This window comes from Ascaphus truei, chromosome 3 (genome assembly GCF_040206685.1).
Source record: "Ascaphus truei isolate aAscTru1 chromosome 3, aAscTru1.hap1, whole genome shotgun sequence".
Lineage (NCBI taxonomy): Eukaryota > Metazoa > Chordata > Amphibia > Anura > Ascaphidae > Ascaphus > Ascaphus truei.
In genome coordinates this window covers 74,591,209-74,607,772 of record NC_134485.1, presented here as the reverse complement: position 1 = coordinate 74,607,772, position 16,564 = coordinate 74,591,209, and the positions used below count along the sequence as shown (strand labels likewise).

General features: G+C 43.1%; 1 protein-coding gene across 13 annotated transcripts in view; it reads left to right on the top strand.

The window, feature by feature from the left end:
• The window catches only part of MAP7D2 (MAP7 domain containing 2), a 124,956-nt gene that overhangs the window by 91,426 nt on the left and 16,966 nt on the right, over positions 1-16,564 (top strand). For 6 of the 13 annotated variants that reach the window (XM_075594312.1, XM_075594308.1, XM_075594311.1 and 3 more), the window contains 7 exons: positions 1,432-1,542; positions 7,889-8,014; positions 9,767-9,918; positions 10,511-10,635; positions 11,968-12,203; positions 14,833-14,965; positions 16,243-16,447. In XM_075594312.1, coding sequence (XP_075450427.1) covers positions 1,432-1,542; positions 7,889-8,014; positions 9,767-9,918; positions 10,511-10,635; positions 11,968-12,203; positions 14,833-14,965; positions 16,243-16,447 — 1,088 coding nt within the window. The remainder of the gene's footprint in view (positions 1-1,431; positions 1,543-7,888; positions 8,015-9,766; positions 9,919-10,510; positions 10,636-11,967; positions 12,204-14,832; positions 14,966-16,242; positions 16,448-16,564) is intronic. The other 7 variants (XM_075594314.1, XM_075594317.1, XM_075594313.1 and 4 more) reach the window with 5 other exon arrangements.

Sequence of the window (16,564 nt, the reverse complement as noted above, 5' to 3'; positions counted from 1 at the left end):
ATGGCCTTGGTAGGTTCAGGACGTGAAAAACGGGTACAGTGCCTGCCAAATAGGTACAGTTGGAGGGTATGAATTAGTTAAGTAGGACTGTATCTTTCGTGGACTTTGCTGATGTTTCTGGCTATGTGCAGTACAAACACATAGAAGAATGGTTTATGTCAAGTTTTATTGGTGAGCCATTTAACCTATTGAAGATATACATAGTATTATTATATCGCTGACTGTGCACACAGCGCTGTACATAGAATTTTGCTGGCACGATGAGCCCCTGCCCCGTAGAGTGTATAATCTAATGTTGGCGCCTGAAGCACAGGGAGACAAAGTGACTTGCCCAAAGGCAAACTGGGTATCACCCACTTCAAAGGCAGGTTACATTACCACTGAGCGATGTCGCGGTAATTCGTAGTTTGGTCCTATGTGGCACTGAATGGTTGGCGTATGTTGGTATCAATGGATGTGCAGATGTGCAGCTAGGTGAAAGCTACAAGTGTCTGATTAATCAAATGCTGAATTGCAAGGCTCGTTATTCTCCCTTTAAACGTAATACAGAATAACATGACGGTGCAGGTTCCCTCCAGTTGTTGGGTGCATTGAAAGATCATATTGTGGCATCAACCAGCTGCATACAGTACCTGCCAGGGTCTGCAATACTAATAACCTATTGGTACGGTGTATGAAGGCAGGAGAGCACAGGAAAAACACCATCATAATAGAATTATTATGTATTTATGTGATATAAATTTAGTGGAGGAATATCTTTTTAAAATAAATCATTTTATTTATTTTATTAACAAGTAGAATTTTAGGTTTGTAAAAGACAAGGTATCGGTTTTCTGTACCATCACAATTCAACCATACTCCTAACAGCTTTGTATGAGAGAAATGCTTAACCACCATTCAATGACTCTTGCTTAAATGAAACTCCTGCATCAAATTTGGATTTGTAGCTTTAGGAGTGTCTCCTACTGGGCAGTCATGTCAAAGGGATATCCAGACCACACCAATGGGAATCCCATGGGATAAACGATTACCTGACATTCAGCAGAAACAGGGGGACCGTGTGCCAACTTTTACCCAGAACATTACTGTTCTGCTGCTTCCCAAGAACAAAATCATCCTGTCCAAATTACATGAAATCAGGGGTGGCCAACGCCAGTCCTCAAGAGCCACTAACAGGTCAGGTTTTAAGGATATCCCTGCTTCAGCGCAAGTGGCTCGGTCCATGATTGAGCCACCTGTGCTGAAGCAGGGATATCCTGAAACCCTGTCCTGTTGGTGGCCCTTGAGGACTGTAGTTGCCCACGCCTGTATTGTAGCCTGGACACACTCGTATTGAAGAACAACCAATAGGCAACATAAAAAGGAAAGGTTTTTGTTTTCCATGAGTTGGGATCTTGCTTGTATAAATGTCTCCAATGCATCTCTCTGCAGCCTGTGACAAACTTTCATCTTCTACAATGAGTCTGCCAAAGCCAATGGAGTCACCAATCAGTAAGAGGCTCTCCGCTTCCACAGCGGCAATTACACATTCCCCTGACAGAGGCAAGTGAAACGGCTGCTCCCTGTGTGTGTCCCTCCTACATACTCTCTCCCTGTCCTGTGTGCATTTTCTAGCTTGTATAGTCTGCCATGTGTTCATCACTTCTGAACGTCTTACTTTTCATTGTACTTCACCTCCAATAACCATGTGTTTTACTGGCTGTAATTGTCTGGTTTATCTTTTGCATCTGGTATGGTTCAGTGCATTATAAATCCTTAAGGCACTAAGCATCCCAGGTTTGCACAAATACACTTGAGATTTTGTATTTAAATTATGACTATAATCCAGATGCTAACATTTTATTTTAGTCATTTAAGTTTTAAAGTACATACATTTTACATAAAATGAACTTCGAAGAAAGTGATGTCCAACATAGTGGAAAATATTAAGGTCCTTGTTTGAGTCACAAATTCTCAATTCATGGGGCATCCTTATCTGCTCCGGATTTTATTGCTGGATTTAAATTGTTAGTTTTATTTTTTATAGAGGAGTATTTTGTATTTGGTTTTATTTTTGTTCTTTCATTTTTGCTTTCTTAAATTGCTTATGTATTCTGATCATGAAAACATTTTGTATACTTTTTTTTTTAAAACAAAATATTTATGTCTAAAAAAAACAAATTCTGCCCGATCAGTGATGGTTAGGAAAAGCAATTTAATCTAAATGCACTACTGCCCTTACTTAACCATTTTGTTTTTCCTCCACATTTTGATAACTGTGTCCATTCGCAGTTCCCAGGCTCATTTTTGTTTTCTATTGGCATCGTCCAAGGTCATTGGTTACTTGGGATAGAACAAAATGGTTGCTGGCAAGTTGATTACTTATGGGTCACCATTTGGAACACACACAGCGTTCTCAATAGCCCCAATAGTGAATCCGAAAGAGGCACAAAACCAAAAATAGTCCACTGTTTCATGCCTTTGTTTTTAAGACTCGGCAAACCTATTAGGTTAATGTCCTGTTAATAGCAATGCTGTATCCTCTTAAGGACAATTACGTTCCATTACGCTGTGTATTCTCCCTTTAAAGGGCATAGCGTTAATGATAATGGACATTAGTGGTATTCAAATTGGGTGTTATTAGATCTATTCACTAAGGCTCGTTGAGGTTAATGCAGGGAAGTCCAAGCTAAGCTTGGCGCTTCTCCCATACAGACCATGTAATAGGGCTTTTGCAGTGTCTGGGTGGGTGTAACCTTACCGCTAGGCCTGATTTAATAAGCAGGGTGGTTTTCTCCTCCTCCTCCAGCCCTATTTCCGGGTCTCGATCGGAGTAACGCCAAGACTAGCATTGCATCGTGTTATTGGAAGTTATTGGAAGTTATCACAATGTTATCATAAAATAAGATTACGTCAACGTCATGAGATGTAGCACGGATGTTGCTTTTGCATATAATTAGCTTTGTGGATGCAATATTAACTCCACGAAATTAACATCCATTACTGTTTTAGGTAACATCCCCTTATGTTCCCTGATGTAACAAAGTTCGTACAATTAGGTCCTTGAGTGTTTACAGGTAGTCCTCGCTATCCAACGTTTCACTTTACAACGGTTTCACTATCCAACGCTACTTCCAGAACGGATTCCGTTGGATAACCGAGGACTGCCTGTAATGTGTTTTTAGAAAGTCTAAACAAAATGTTATTCTGAAGAAGCCCAGCAGGTGGTGGCCTGAACCAAGCTAAAGCTTTCATCATAACAACCTTAAAACTACCACATTTCTGAAATGTTTCCTGAACCCTCTTAAAGCAAAAAGGTTTGAATGATAAAACGTTCTCAATTTTTAAAGGCGCCTTATTGGGCTTGAAGCAAACAGCTGGCTGCTTCGTAGGGAATCCAGTGACCGTGTAAAGTGGTTTGTTTTTAAGCCAGTGGGCCTGCCTCTTACATTGCAGTGCCCCATACAGTTTTAGTATTTGTGGCGGCCAACAGGGGGTTTATTTCTTGAGATGTTTGCAATGAAGCACTCACGGGTTATTTGCAGGCACATTTTAGGGATTTCAACCCTGCCAGCTCATCTTATACTGTAGACGTAATAGGCAGAGAGAGGGTTGTGCCCATTTTAATATTCCTCTTCTTTTTTTTTTTTTTTTTTAAATGTATTTATTTATTTATTATGGAGGTGCTGTTCCGTATGCCCTAGAGCAGGGGTGAGCAAACTTTTTATGCCGAGCCCCCCTTTTCATCCATGAAATTTCTCGGGCCCCCCCTGCCTGATGTAATCAAAATCACATGACGTCAGCGCACGTGAGCTGGTTCAGCCATTGAGGGCGAACCAGCTTTGTAACGCCCCCGCCACGCGTCTACAAAAAAAGTATTTATAGCACAAATTACATAACTTAAAAATAAATATTATAATATTTGTCTAATAGCATTCCCATTTCTGCTGTATTATTAATCTCTCTCTTCCCGCCACATTAGAACACCTCAGGACCTCTCTAACCTCTTCCAGTCTCTCCCTGTATTTCTCACGGCCCCTCCAGTCCCTCTCTATTCCTCCCCTCAGTGTCTCCCCCTCCCCCCCCCACTCTCTTTCCCTCCCCCCAGTGTGTGTCTCTTTCTCCCTCCCCCCATTGTCTCTCACTCTCTCCCCTCTTCCAGTCTCACACTCCTCTTCCAGTCTCTCCAACTCCCTGTATTTCTCACTCCCCCTCCAGTCCCTCTCTATCCCTCCCCTCAGTGTCTCCCACCACTCTCTTTCCCTCCCCCTGTGTGTCTCTCTCTCTTTCTCCCTCCCCCTAGTGTCTCCCTCCCTCCATTGTCTCTCACTCTCCTTCCAGCCATTGCCTCTCCCTCCCCCCAGTGTCTCTCTTGCACTCTCCAACCAGCTATTGTTTCTCCCTCCACCCGGTGTCTCTCTCACACTCTCCCTCCAGCCATTGTGTGTCTCTCTCCCTCCTGCCAGTGTCTCCCTCCCCCCCACCAATGTCTCTCTCATCCCCATCCCCATGTAGCTCTTTCACCCCCCCTCCCCATGTCACACTCACTCTCAACCCCCTCCCTATCTCACACTCTCACCCCCCTCATGTCACTCACACCCTCCCAATGCCTCAGTCTCACACTCACTCCCCCATGTCCTAGTCTCACACTCACTCCCCCATGTCCCAGTCTCACTCTCCCACCCCCCCATGTCCCAGTCTGACTCCCCCCCCCATGTCCCAGTCTCACTCCCCCCATGTCCCAGTCTCACTCCCCCCCCATGTCCTAGTCTCACTCCCCCCACATGTCCCAGTCCCCCCCCCATGTCCCAGTCTCACTCCCGCCCCATGTCCCAGTCTCACTCCCGCCCCATGTCCTAGTCTCACTCCCCCCCATGTCCCAGTCTCACTCCCCCCCCATGTCCCAGTCTCACTCCCCACCATGTCCCAGTCTCACTCCCCCCCCCATGTCCCAGTCTCACTCCCCACCATGTCCCAGTCTCACTCCCCCCCATGTCCCAGTCTCACTCCCCCCATGTCCCAGTCTCACTCCCCCCCATGTCCCAGTCTCACTCCCCCATGTCCCAGTCTCACTCCCCCATGTGCCAGTCTCACTCCCCCATGTGCCAGTCTCACTCCCCCATGTGCCAGTCTCACTCACCCCCTCTCCCCGTGTCACTCACGCTGATGCAGGAAGCAACGAGATGCTGCTGTGTACTGTAGCGCAGCACAGCGCCACCTAATGGCCAAAAGAAAAATTGCAGCTGCAGACGGCTTTTTTCCCTCTGCTCCTGGCAAAATCGCCGCTGCTTCCTGCACCCCCCCTAAACAATCTTGCGCCCCCCCAGGGGGGCGCGCCCCCCAGTTTGCGCACCGCTGCCCTAGAGTAACTATTCCTTTCTTAAACTATAAAGGAAAGAATTTAAAAGATTAAAGGAGCAATGTGAATCCTGGTAAATGAAACCTTTATTTTTCCTTTGTTAAAGCAGCAACGTAATAAACTTGTTTACCAAGTCTCACGTTGAATGCAGATCGCTGACCACAAAACAGACGTTTGGGTTTTTTTTGCCTTCAATAGAAAGGGCCAGCCCTAGGCACAAGAATTGATGCATCCCGCTCGAACTTCTTCCTAATAACCTGTATTTCACCACATAACCAGTTTTCCGAAATTTGAAGCAGAGACCAGAATAAAATTCTAGCACAAAATACACATATTCAGAATCTCTCTTGGTCCTAATGTTTGGGGTAAAATCACATTTAATACAGTATTCCCAACGTTTTTATTACATCATAGGGCTTTAAATGTAAGGAACATGTTGTAGGATAATGGTGCATCTACCATTTGGCCTAATTTCAGGCTCAGAAGACGGCAATTCTCATTTTTCATTTAAAGCCGCAATCCGTGCTGTTGGACACTTGTTTGCATTGTTTTTTTTTTTCCCTTGCCCTTTCCAGTGGCATTTTTTAAATGAAATGCTCCATTCAGGAGATGTAAGCAAAAAAATCAAGTGTCTGATGGGGTTAAAATGAAGCTCTCCTCTGGCCCAGTACAGTCTTCCGGTTGCTGTGGTGCCCTCAGATGTTAGGGTTGTAATATAGTGCGCGCTGAAGCGTGTGCGGGGTCGCGCACGGCGTGGCGTTCGCACGTGGTGCGGGCGTTTCGTGTGTAGAGGGTGAGCGGTAACGCGCGTGGCTAGGGGGCGTCACAGCGCTTGGCTGCGCTGTGATTGGTTCACAGCGTCACGTGACGCAGTGACGGCGCGAAAATACAATTCTCTTGTATTTTCTCTTGTCTGCCGCGCCACCGCTCACGGCCGTGCGCACGCGCGTCCCTAATATAGAAACGTCTGGCTAACACAGCCAATTATAATTGACGAACGCACGGTAGCGCACTATATTACAAGCCTTAGAGATGAAGAAAATCCTCACAGCTCCCGTACCCAGCGGGCCAATGGGAAGCCGTGACTGTGCAGCTTCCAATCCCCTCTCCCCCCCGCCCCGTGACGTGGGGAGATTTTAAAAGCAGAGTGTTTCCGACATCCCCTTCAGCTCCGGAGACCACTCCGGCTTCAATCCTACGTTAAAGAATAAAAGAATTGGCATAATAAACGGCCCACTTGGATTGCACCCTTTGAAGAGAAGAAACGCTCAGGGAGCCAAGATACTAACAATGAGTTAAACCCAAACAGGTTTCTGGAGGGGGTTGGGATTGCTGCTGCATTAACCCAGACACCACTGTAGTTTTTAGTATACCATGTGGGGGGGGGGGGGGGGGAGGGGAGGGGTTAAACTGCAAGTAAACAGAAATCTGTCTTGAGGTTAAAAAAAAAAGGTTTGCAAATCCTGTTCTGGTATAATTAGTGTCTGGAAGATGTGACAGTCCTGCATGGCAATGTCATCACCTGCCAAAGCAGCAGAGTGGGGCATGGGTGTGCCTGGGCCTTTGTTGGTGCTGTCAGTAGACTGGAAAGAGGATCGTTCACAGGGAAATGATATCACAAAAGCTGCATTCTCTCTTCCCAGATCCTTTACCAGGCGTATGCCACCTCTCGGTCACCTGGTCTGACACTTGAAAATAAAGCAGAACGTGTGTTTCATTGCACGTAAGATGTTAATGAAGCAAAAAGCGTAGTGGCCAAGAGGTTGGTATTGATCCATCCAACGTTTCGGTCCAACACAGCAGCACTTACTCATGTAAAGAGAAAGATCTGCTGTGTTGTACCAAAATGCTGGAATAAATGCTAACCCATTGGCTACTATTTTGGAGCGTTACTCTTTTCGCTTCATTTCTATACGGTTTCACCATAGAGTTTCAGCACCCGCAAGTATCTTTCATTTTTGAGTGAACATACAGTATATATAGCTATTTATTTCGGTTTATCAAGATAGTTGATAGATCAAAAAGTAAAATGTAAGAAATAAATCAGTCGCTAACAGAGAGACTGCATTGCAGGGGTTAAATGGACTTATGGAATTAACTCAAGCAATTTCCACTTCGGGAGGGAAAAGGTTAAATAAAAATAAACAAATTCCATTTGTATGTTACCTTCTGCCTTGATGCTTAGGAGTGTGTTTGACTGTGTGTTTGTGTGTCTCTCCTAAATTCCTAAACTAATACTTTTTAATTTGACTGGTAAGAAGAATGAACATTTCCATGCATTGTATATAATACCTGTAAGCGCTAACCAAGGCAATGCTGTATGTATTAACTATAAGTTAAAGTTCCAGATTGTGACACTATTACCTGGTGGATGGGGAGAGAGATTGCAGTGTTTTCCAGTCCCCAGTGGTATCAAAGGTTTTTAATAATTTGTGTTGCTTCATTTTCTCGGCTTCAGTAATTTTATTTTACCATTCTTTTATTTTTGCTCATTCCACTGTCTGTAGCTTATTTTAGTTTTTTTGTGTTTTTTTTGCTTCCATCCTTCAGCCCATCGCATGTACCTAAGTCCCATGGAAAATTTCATTGTTACTCGACTGTTGACTCCAACACATTCTTCTTTAGCCAGAAGCAGAAGTACAGCATCGCTCAATGAGCAATGCCATTACCTTTCAGGTAAAAGGGAAAGGAGCACAATTGGGAGGATCGTATGTGATACTTTCTGTGTAGATTAGACGGTGTACATACTGGTAGTGGAACTCATGTTAAAGCAAAATACCTCCCTTGTCACATTTAACCCTTACTTTTATGTGAGCGGTGGGAGGGGGGTGTCCCCTGATCTCTTGATCTCCGGGGACAAAGAGTCCCCGAAATATCAAAAAAGTTTGAACAAGGCTTCAGTCTAATGGCCAATACATACTGTAGCTGCAAGGTTGGGGCATCCTCTTGGGTGGGCCTGCTGCAATTACCATTTCGGTACTACTGGCAAAATTTAAAATGTTTAATATTTGGGGTAATACTGGAGGTTAGTGCCAGGTTACAGCCCATTTTACATATTAAAAAAAAAGGGGGGGGGAACAAAATGAATAAATTGCAGTGCTGATTGATCTTTTTAAGTTTAAAGGTGCAATCCCTCTTCGTTTTCCGTTCCCCTGGACCTTTCTGAGTAGTAGAGTCCCTCTAAAAAAAAATCTTGCTCCTTGGGATAGAATAAAATGGCATAATCAAGTGGAGCTTTCATTGTAGTCTGTTAGAATGCTATTGACGTCACTTGGGAGGGAGAGCCAATAAACATTGAGAATGGAACACGCAATGCATTCTGGGACAGGAAATGATAATCAGGCTCTCTCTGATGCAGTTCCCGTCCTTAAAGATAACATTGTTTAGAAGTCTGTATATTTAGAGAGATTTTGGTGAGGGGGAAATTAAAGTTGTACTTGTAAATGGGCACTGTTTAATATGATATCTTCAATTCATTTCACAGACACATTTTCTTTGGCATTTTCCTGTGAGCTAAATTGTCTCGTATAGCAACAAAAATAAATTAAGTACATTCAGGATAGGACTTCACTGGTTTGCATTATTCCACTCTGACAAGTTATGTTACTGTAACAACTTTAAATACTTACATCTTTAATATGTTTCATAGAGCTGTGCTTATTTTATTTTTAACAGTAGATCAGTAATGCAACTGACATATATAAAAAAAAAAACACCCATAACATACTGTAAGACTGTTTGTTTAAAAATGTTCTCTAAACGGTGCCAAATAATGCCATGAATTTTGCATAGTGTTTACATGAGGTAGAAATATGTTTTTGACTCCTGATCATTGCCATACATACACAGAACTGTTTCAATCATTCACCGTTTGTCTTTGTTGATGTGCGTGAAATTAAAAACTTTGAAAGTATTCTTAAATGTGCTGCATGCAGGGTTATTTTCATTGAGGAACAAAGTTTTTTTTGTTTAGGGATCACAAGAAAAACTCCATGTAGATTACGAATGTATTAGTAATGGAACTGCAATACTAACTGCGACTGGACAGATGTTCCTACTACCACATTCCTTTATTTAAAGCTGAAATATTTATTGTAGTTTAGATATAAATACATTTTGCCTCTTTTTTTTTACCTAAAAATAAAAAAATACTACTGGCTACATCATTAGGTTTTAGATCCCAAATCAATTAGTTCTGTACTTTGAACTTCAATTAAAATGCACTAATTATGTTAAAATGTAAGGGCATCTACATCCAATACGTGCATAATTGAGCTAAATCTTGGTAAGGGAAGTATTGTTGTATTTGTATTTAACATGTTGGTATGCTTCTTTTTTTTTTTTTTTTCTTCTCGCCCCTTTTTTTCCCTCCCTAAATGTCCCTCTGCGTGTTCTCTTACGCCTCGCTTCTATACTAAAACTCTTTAGTCTGCCATGTCTGTCCTCGTGTAGCACCTGCTAGTCCTCTTAAATCTCCCTTCAAGTCTTCTCCCATACGAAGTGCTGAGAGGAGGAAGACCCTTCCGTCTTGTAATGGACACGATGGAGATAAAGGACCTACCTCCCCAGAGTCAACGCAAGTAAGATCACACTGTGTGCATTGTGTAACTTTGCTGGCTCCGGCTGAATGCCCGTGAAGAGGCTCAAACATTGTGGTATTATTGTGTAATCCGTTCCAAACCACAAATTGCAGCAGATCTGGTCTGCTTTCCTTACCATTGTTGCCTGGGAGGTGATTGATTGTAGACAAGATCAGTATAAGCTAAATATCTTTGCATTGCATCATACAAGGTTTTATTTCATTTGTTAATCTTCAGTTGTTTAAAGGCCTTAAATACACTGTCAGCCTTTGAGGCAGAGCAAAGCTGTAACGGCCTAACCCATGGGTGGCTAACTCCAGTCCTCAAGGGCCAGCAACAGGTCACGTTTTGAGAATATCTCTGCTTCAGCACAGGTGGCTCAATCAGTAGCTGTTTACGACTGAGCCACCTGTGCTGAAGCAGGAATATCCTTAAAACCTGACCTTGGGTGGCACTTGAGGATTGGAGTTGGCCACTCCTGCTCTCGATACATTCGGATGTACCATAGTTGTAGTGGTTTAAAAAAAAATAATAATAATGTAATGCGAGATAAAAATACAACAAATGCATAATTATGTCTAATCTCTTGTAGCCTGAAAAGTTGAAGAAAGACAAACGACCCACAACTCCCCTCGCGGCATGTGCTGCCGGGGGTTCTCTGCGAAGATCTGAGTCTCCTGCAACGCTATCTAAGCGAGCTTCATCTCCAGCACCAAAGTATGAACCGTTGGTGGAATACTAGCTACTCGCAAAAAGTGTAAACATGGTGTATGATTTGTTCTTCTAGTGTGTAGGTATAGAGATGGGCGAAACTGCCGGAATCCTTTCTGCGGACATGTCAAAGGCTTCTCTGCAGTCTATTGTTCTAAGTCACTTGGTTTGGGGCTGGCATGCGCCTTGGGTGACTTCAGGCCCCAGAGGGATTCACTTCCCCCATTATGGTCTAAAAATTGGCTTTCCTAGTCAATATGCCTCATACTGTGCAGTTAAATACACTGCTGTATGTTCTCATTACAACTGAAATTACTTATCATGTTTTCTGTGGTTCTGTCAACCAATTCATGGAATTTATAGGACTATTAATATTCTAACATAAATAATAATGGCCATAAGGTGATATTTTGTAATATGATTAAAGGTGAGATGGTGAAATTACTGTCTGACCGCTACGGGCTCAATAAGCATTATTGCCATCATACACAGTGTGTATTACACACCTAAGGCTGCGCTTATAGTGCCACGACAGCAACGCGACATCACGTGAAAACAAATGCATTGCCGCCGTCGCATACGCTTATAGTAAGCGCGATGGAGCGACGGCGTGGTCGCGATCGCCGGAAGTCATCTCAATTTGATTTATCCAGCGACCGCAGCCTGACGTCACCGTCGCGTCGCTGGCTCTATAAGCGCAGCCTTGTTTTTTTGTTTGTTTTGTTTTGTTTTTCAAAGCCGTATTTTTACTTTGATTACTTGTTGAAACTTAGAAGCTCGTATTTGTTTACAGAAGAGGCGCATGGCACTGTAGAACTATTAGGCTAATCAGAAGTCAGGATTTTCATCAGACTCATTGCTCGTGTATATATTTTTCTAATAAGTATATTACTCTAATCTTATCTGTGAAGATAATTGCCCACTTATGTAACATAACCTGCAAAATGTGTGTACAATATGCCTCTATATCCGAGGTTACAAACAGTCTTATGAAAGATTAGAGAGATTATAAAACACTTAAAAGAATTGTGTTACTATTGAGACATTTAAAAGTTTGACATTCTTTTTACAATGAGTGTAGTCTTTGTTTTTCCCTTTAGTTGTTGATCCGTTAAATGTAACTTCCTAAACATGGCTCTGCCATTAATTGTCTTCCCTCCTAGAAGTTTTATCTTGCCATCTCCACTACTCCCATCATACATACTGTATGCAACAGGCACACATCTATATGGCCAGATTTGGATCCCTATATAGGCACAATAGGTATAATAATGTAACCAACATGTTAAACCGTTTAACGCAAAGTCTGTTATGATGTACATTTATCATTTCATGCAGGTCCGTTTCAAAGGCATACTCGCAATCTCAAGTGAAGAGTAACAAACAATACCCAGCTTCTCCTGTCAAGTTCCGGGGCCCTCCTAACCTCGGCCAGGAGACCCCAAAAAAGAAAGCGGAGAAGGAAAAAGAAGAAGGAACCAGTCCGAGGCGAGAAGAATCTGTCGAGCTAGGGGCGGAATCGTCAAAATCGGAAAAGAGCTCGGCTTTTGGGGGCAAAACAGATGCGAATGAAGGCGAGTACTGAAGAGTGAACATCTGGCATAGGAATATCTTCCATTTATGCAACACATTTCAGTTCCCAGAGGATGCAGTTATTCTTAATAGGCTACAATTTTGGCTGCACATTTCTAGAGTCTTATCTGCATGGTGACCTCCAATAGGGGTAAGAGAAGAAAGGAATAATGTCTGTTTCCCTTTTACAATAGATGGGTACAGTCCCGAATGGCACTCCTGTGGGCATGTGACTTATATACTGTATGTGATGAGGATTAATAGACACGGCTATCTAGCTAATCCAGTTCATCTCTGTAAGGGTCTTCAAATTAATAATACCCCCCCTCCATCTGTCACAACATATATATTTACACGCTGCCACCACCAAAAATGTATGTCAAGATGTACAGTATTTGCAGGGTTTTTGGTACCTGTTTACTAAGAAAAATATGCACTTAACCCAGGGGTGCACAAACTTTCCCCCCTGTGCGCTTCTGCCTGCTCGCGCCCCACTCTTACCTTGTCTCTAGCTTCAAATGACGCCGTGGTTCATGTGACACGTGACCCTGACGCGTCATTTGACACTGCGTTGCCATAGCGACGAGGAAGACACGTTAAGAGAAGTTACAAAGGCCTCTCGTGGTGCCATGGCATTTAATTTAAATGCTTTGGGGAAGAGTGCGGAGCCTCTGTGACCGGCCTCCCCCCACCAGAAAATCTTGCTCCCTTCAGTTTGCGCACCCCTGACACAACCCACAAAAATCTATTGTAACAATATGTTTTTGCCAAAAATGTAGTCTCTTCAAAACATGCAAAGTTCAATTTAGAGCCGAAGACCATACTTGTTCAATCTTATATTTAATATGCAAAATAGTTCAGTGCTTAGGTTACAGAATAAGATTATTACACAAACACACGGTACAGTAAATGCAGACAGTTTCTTCAAATGAAGGGATAAACAAATAGAAATCCTAAAAGTTACCACATAACGTATCAGATTCTTTCCAAAGAGGTAATCAGAGCACACCTAGTTAAATTCTGATTTTCATATCTCAAATGCACGGCTTATATCCTAAACTTCCTGCATTGGAACACAGCATAAGCGCACCTTCTGGGCGTATCCTTAACCCCCCACTCTCAGCAATCTATAATGACAGTTTTATGGCTTAAGGAAGTGGTGCAAAAACTGGTGGGCGTGCACGATTTTTCAGGGGGGGTGGGGGGGCCACAGCGGTTGCCGCTGCTCCGCGCTCTTCCCCCAAGGCATATAAATTAATGCCAGGGGAACACGCGAGGCCTCTGCAAATTCACTTACCTTGTCTTCTGTGACGTGGCGCCAGGGCAACGTGGCGTCAAATTACGCTGTGGGGTCACGTGACCAATGACGCCGAGAGCTGGAGACAAGGTAAGGGGGGGGGGGGCCGGAGCAGGGAGGGAAGCAGGCACGGAGGGGGGCACAGCAGGTAAAGATTACACACCCCTGGCTTAAGGGGGGGAAAAAGAACTTCATTTTGAATGAAAACATGCCTGAGTAGATAAAATGTCCCATATCTTTATTCCTATAATACTTAGAAAAGCACCATCCTCACTGTTGTGCCTGTATAATTAAAATGCACACATGGAAGTGAAACTTGATTTGTTGAATGCCAAGTTTGATAGACAAATGGATATTTTTCTTTCGCATTCTCATAACTATGGATTGTTTTGTATAATTTAATTTGTCTACTCGCAACTGTTACAACGATTCATCTGTAATTCTCGTGAATCGTTGTTAGACCCAACATACCTTTATATTTAGTAAATCTACACAATTCTGGAATACACTCCTGGCCACACCCTGTATTTACCCTGTATTTATTATGACTGTGTATTTACAGATCCTTTAAAGAATCTTTCAAGATGCATTAACAGGTTTCTTTGTTCAAAACACCAACATTTAAAGGCACAAAAACTAAAGTGACGGCTTGGGGGAAAAAATGCCTGCGAAATCAGACCCCCCCAGTGTGTCCCTCTTTTGCTAAGCAGCATTGAGTGTGTAAATTAAAATGGAAAGAGGTATGAGGTACTAATCTGGATATGCATTTAATTATAGTCTGTGGCAGGCAACGTGTGTGTGTGTGTGTGTGTGTGTGTGTGTGTGTGTGTGTGTGTGTGTGTGTGTGTGTGTGTGTGTGTGTGTGTGTGTGTGTGTGTGTGTGTGTGTGTATCATATTGAATTGGCCTGTGGATTGCCGTACGTCCTAAGAAAGTTTATTATGTGGCCGTGAGGTTGTTTGGCCAGGTGGGTTATAGTGACTATGTGAGTCTTAGGCCCTTCGGATGATGTGGCACGAGTCTTGCAGTTGGATTTAAGAATTTGCCTTCAACCTATTTTGAGTTTGACGGTCCTGATTTTATTAATGAGGGCCCACAAACTATACTTTTGAATTTGCTGAACTAAATCAGTGTGTGTTACGCAAGAAGGTCATTAAAACCTTTTCTAAGCCGTGTGGAAGAATCGATGAGGGATATTTTCACACTCGCAACTTGCCTTCACCGATAAATAAATGCAAAGAGCGTAATTACATGTATTTTTCCAGATGAGTCTGTTTGGGGACCTTGTTCCTCTGAAATACCCCTGCAACATCCTATATTCTGTCTGTGTTTTAGGTACAGGGAAGATCACAGCAGGGACAACCGATGCCGAGGAAGCAGCAAAAATCCTAGCAGAGAAAAGACGTCAGGCTCGCCTGCAGAAGGAGCAGGAGGAGCGGGAGCGGCTGGAACGAGAGGAAGCGGAAAGGTAAAATCAATATCCTTGTGTTTCTTTAGGCCTGCATTTATGCATATACAAATGTAGCCGATGTTAGTGCAACTTGTTGTGCGCTCTTGAGGTTTATGTGGAACTATAGGCCTCCACCCCGTTCTCATATGCAGCTGATTAAAAACCGTGGCCCCTTCTCCCGATACAGGAATGTGACAATTCGCCATGGCCGTTTAGCCGCAGTCGGACAATTAGTCACTTCCATTTTGCTGCAGGGTTTAGGCTTTTTACGGTTTGTTATTTAGGGATTACGGCAAGGAATATTAAGGTTGGCGATTTAGGGGTTAAGATTAGGAGTCAAGGGCCCAGGTGCCAGTTATCGGCATTACCCAAAATGGCGGCAAACTGTCCTACATCCCCTGCTGGCACATTATGTCCACTGCAGCGTGCCACGGGTTGCAATAATGTTGGCTACATCTGTATTATTGAGTAACAAGCTAGTTACTTGCTAGTTTCGGATTTAATGTTGCTGTGAGTGAAACAGATGTAGTACTCCTGATGAGGCAAAAAAGGCTATTTGTCATTGAACAGCATTTATTCTAACGGGCCTTTGTTTCTGCACAACTGCAGAGAAATGCATAGTAGGGCTCGCTGGTGAAAATATGAGGTTCACTGCCTATCATATGAGTCCATGCTGGTCATGCGTTATTTATTGTTAGGCAGAGCTTTGTACTGTATGTAGCACTGATCCTTGTCGAATTTACAGGCACACAGAGTTTCTGATCTGAGATTACAGTATCATTTCTGGAGCTTTTTATTTTCTTATTACTGAAGCTCCAAAGTGTCTGACATACTTGGCCAGTCCATCATGCAATGTTGTAAAGCACAGATCCCACCTCGTTGTGCTAACCATCCATGTTTCCCAGAGCAAACCACCCTGGTCTCTGGGAGCTTCCTAATTCAGGAGATCTTTCACTCAGTTGGTCCCAGCAATTATCAGAAATAAAAAATGTTCTCCAATATGTCAACATATTAGTGCAACATCATACGTTTATCTTTTATGTTGACGCGCAGGCAATGACATTGTGGTTTCTTGAAAACGCTAGATCCAGCTCTGCTAAACCAGGGTTCTCCTAGAGTCAATACTACAGCAATTTTGATCTTGCTCTGGAGACCCACAAGTTCAATTACCTGTAAAGGTAGGGGAGGGAGTCATTGCTGATTTTGAACAGATTTCAGTGTGTCCACTGTCTGGTGAATTCGGCACCTGTGATGTTCTGAAGGTAACGAGTCAAGTAAAACTATTGTTTTAATAGGCAGAAAATGGAGGAGACCAAGAGGAAGGCAGAAGAAGAACGGGTGCGTTTAGAGAAGGAAGCACGCGAGTTGGCAGAGAGAAAAAAACTAGAGGATGACGACGCTAAGAGAAGAGCAGAAGAAGAAGCCAAGATGAAGGCAGAAGAGGAGAGGCTATTGAAGGAAAAACAAGAAAAGGAAATCCAAGCCTCTCAGGAGAAGCAGGTATTTCATGCATGCATACAAGGCAATACCAGAGTGCGTGTATGTACAACTCCAAAATCATCCCATTTCAATCACATCTTAATATATGTGTAAAGAAAATGTAATATTTTGAATCCT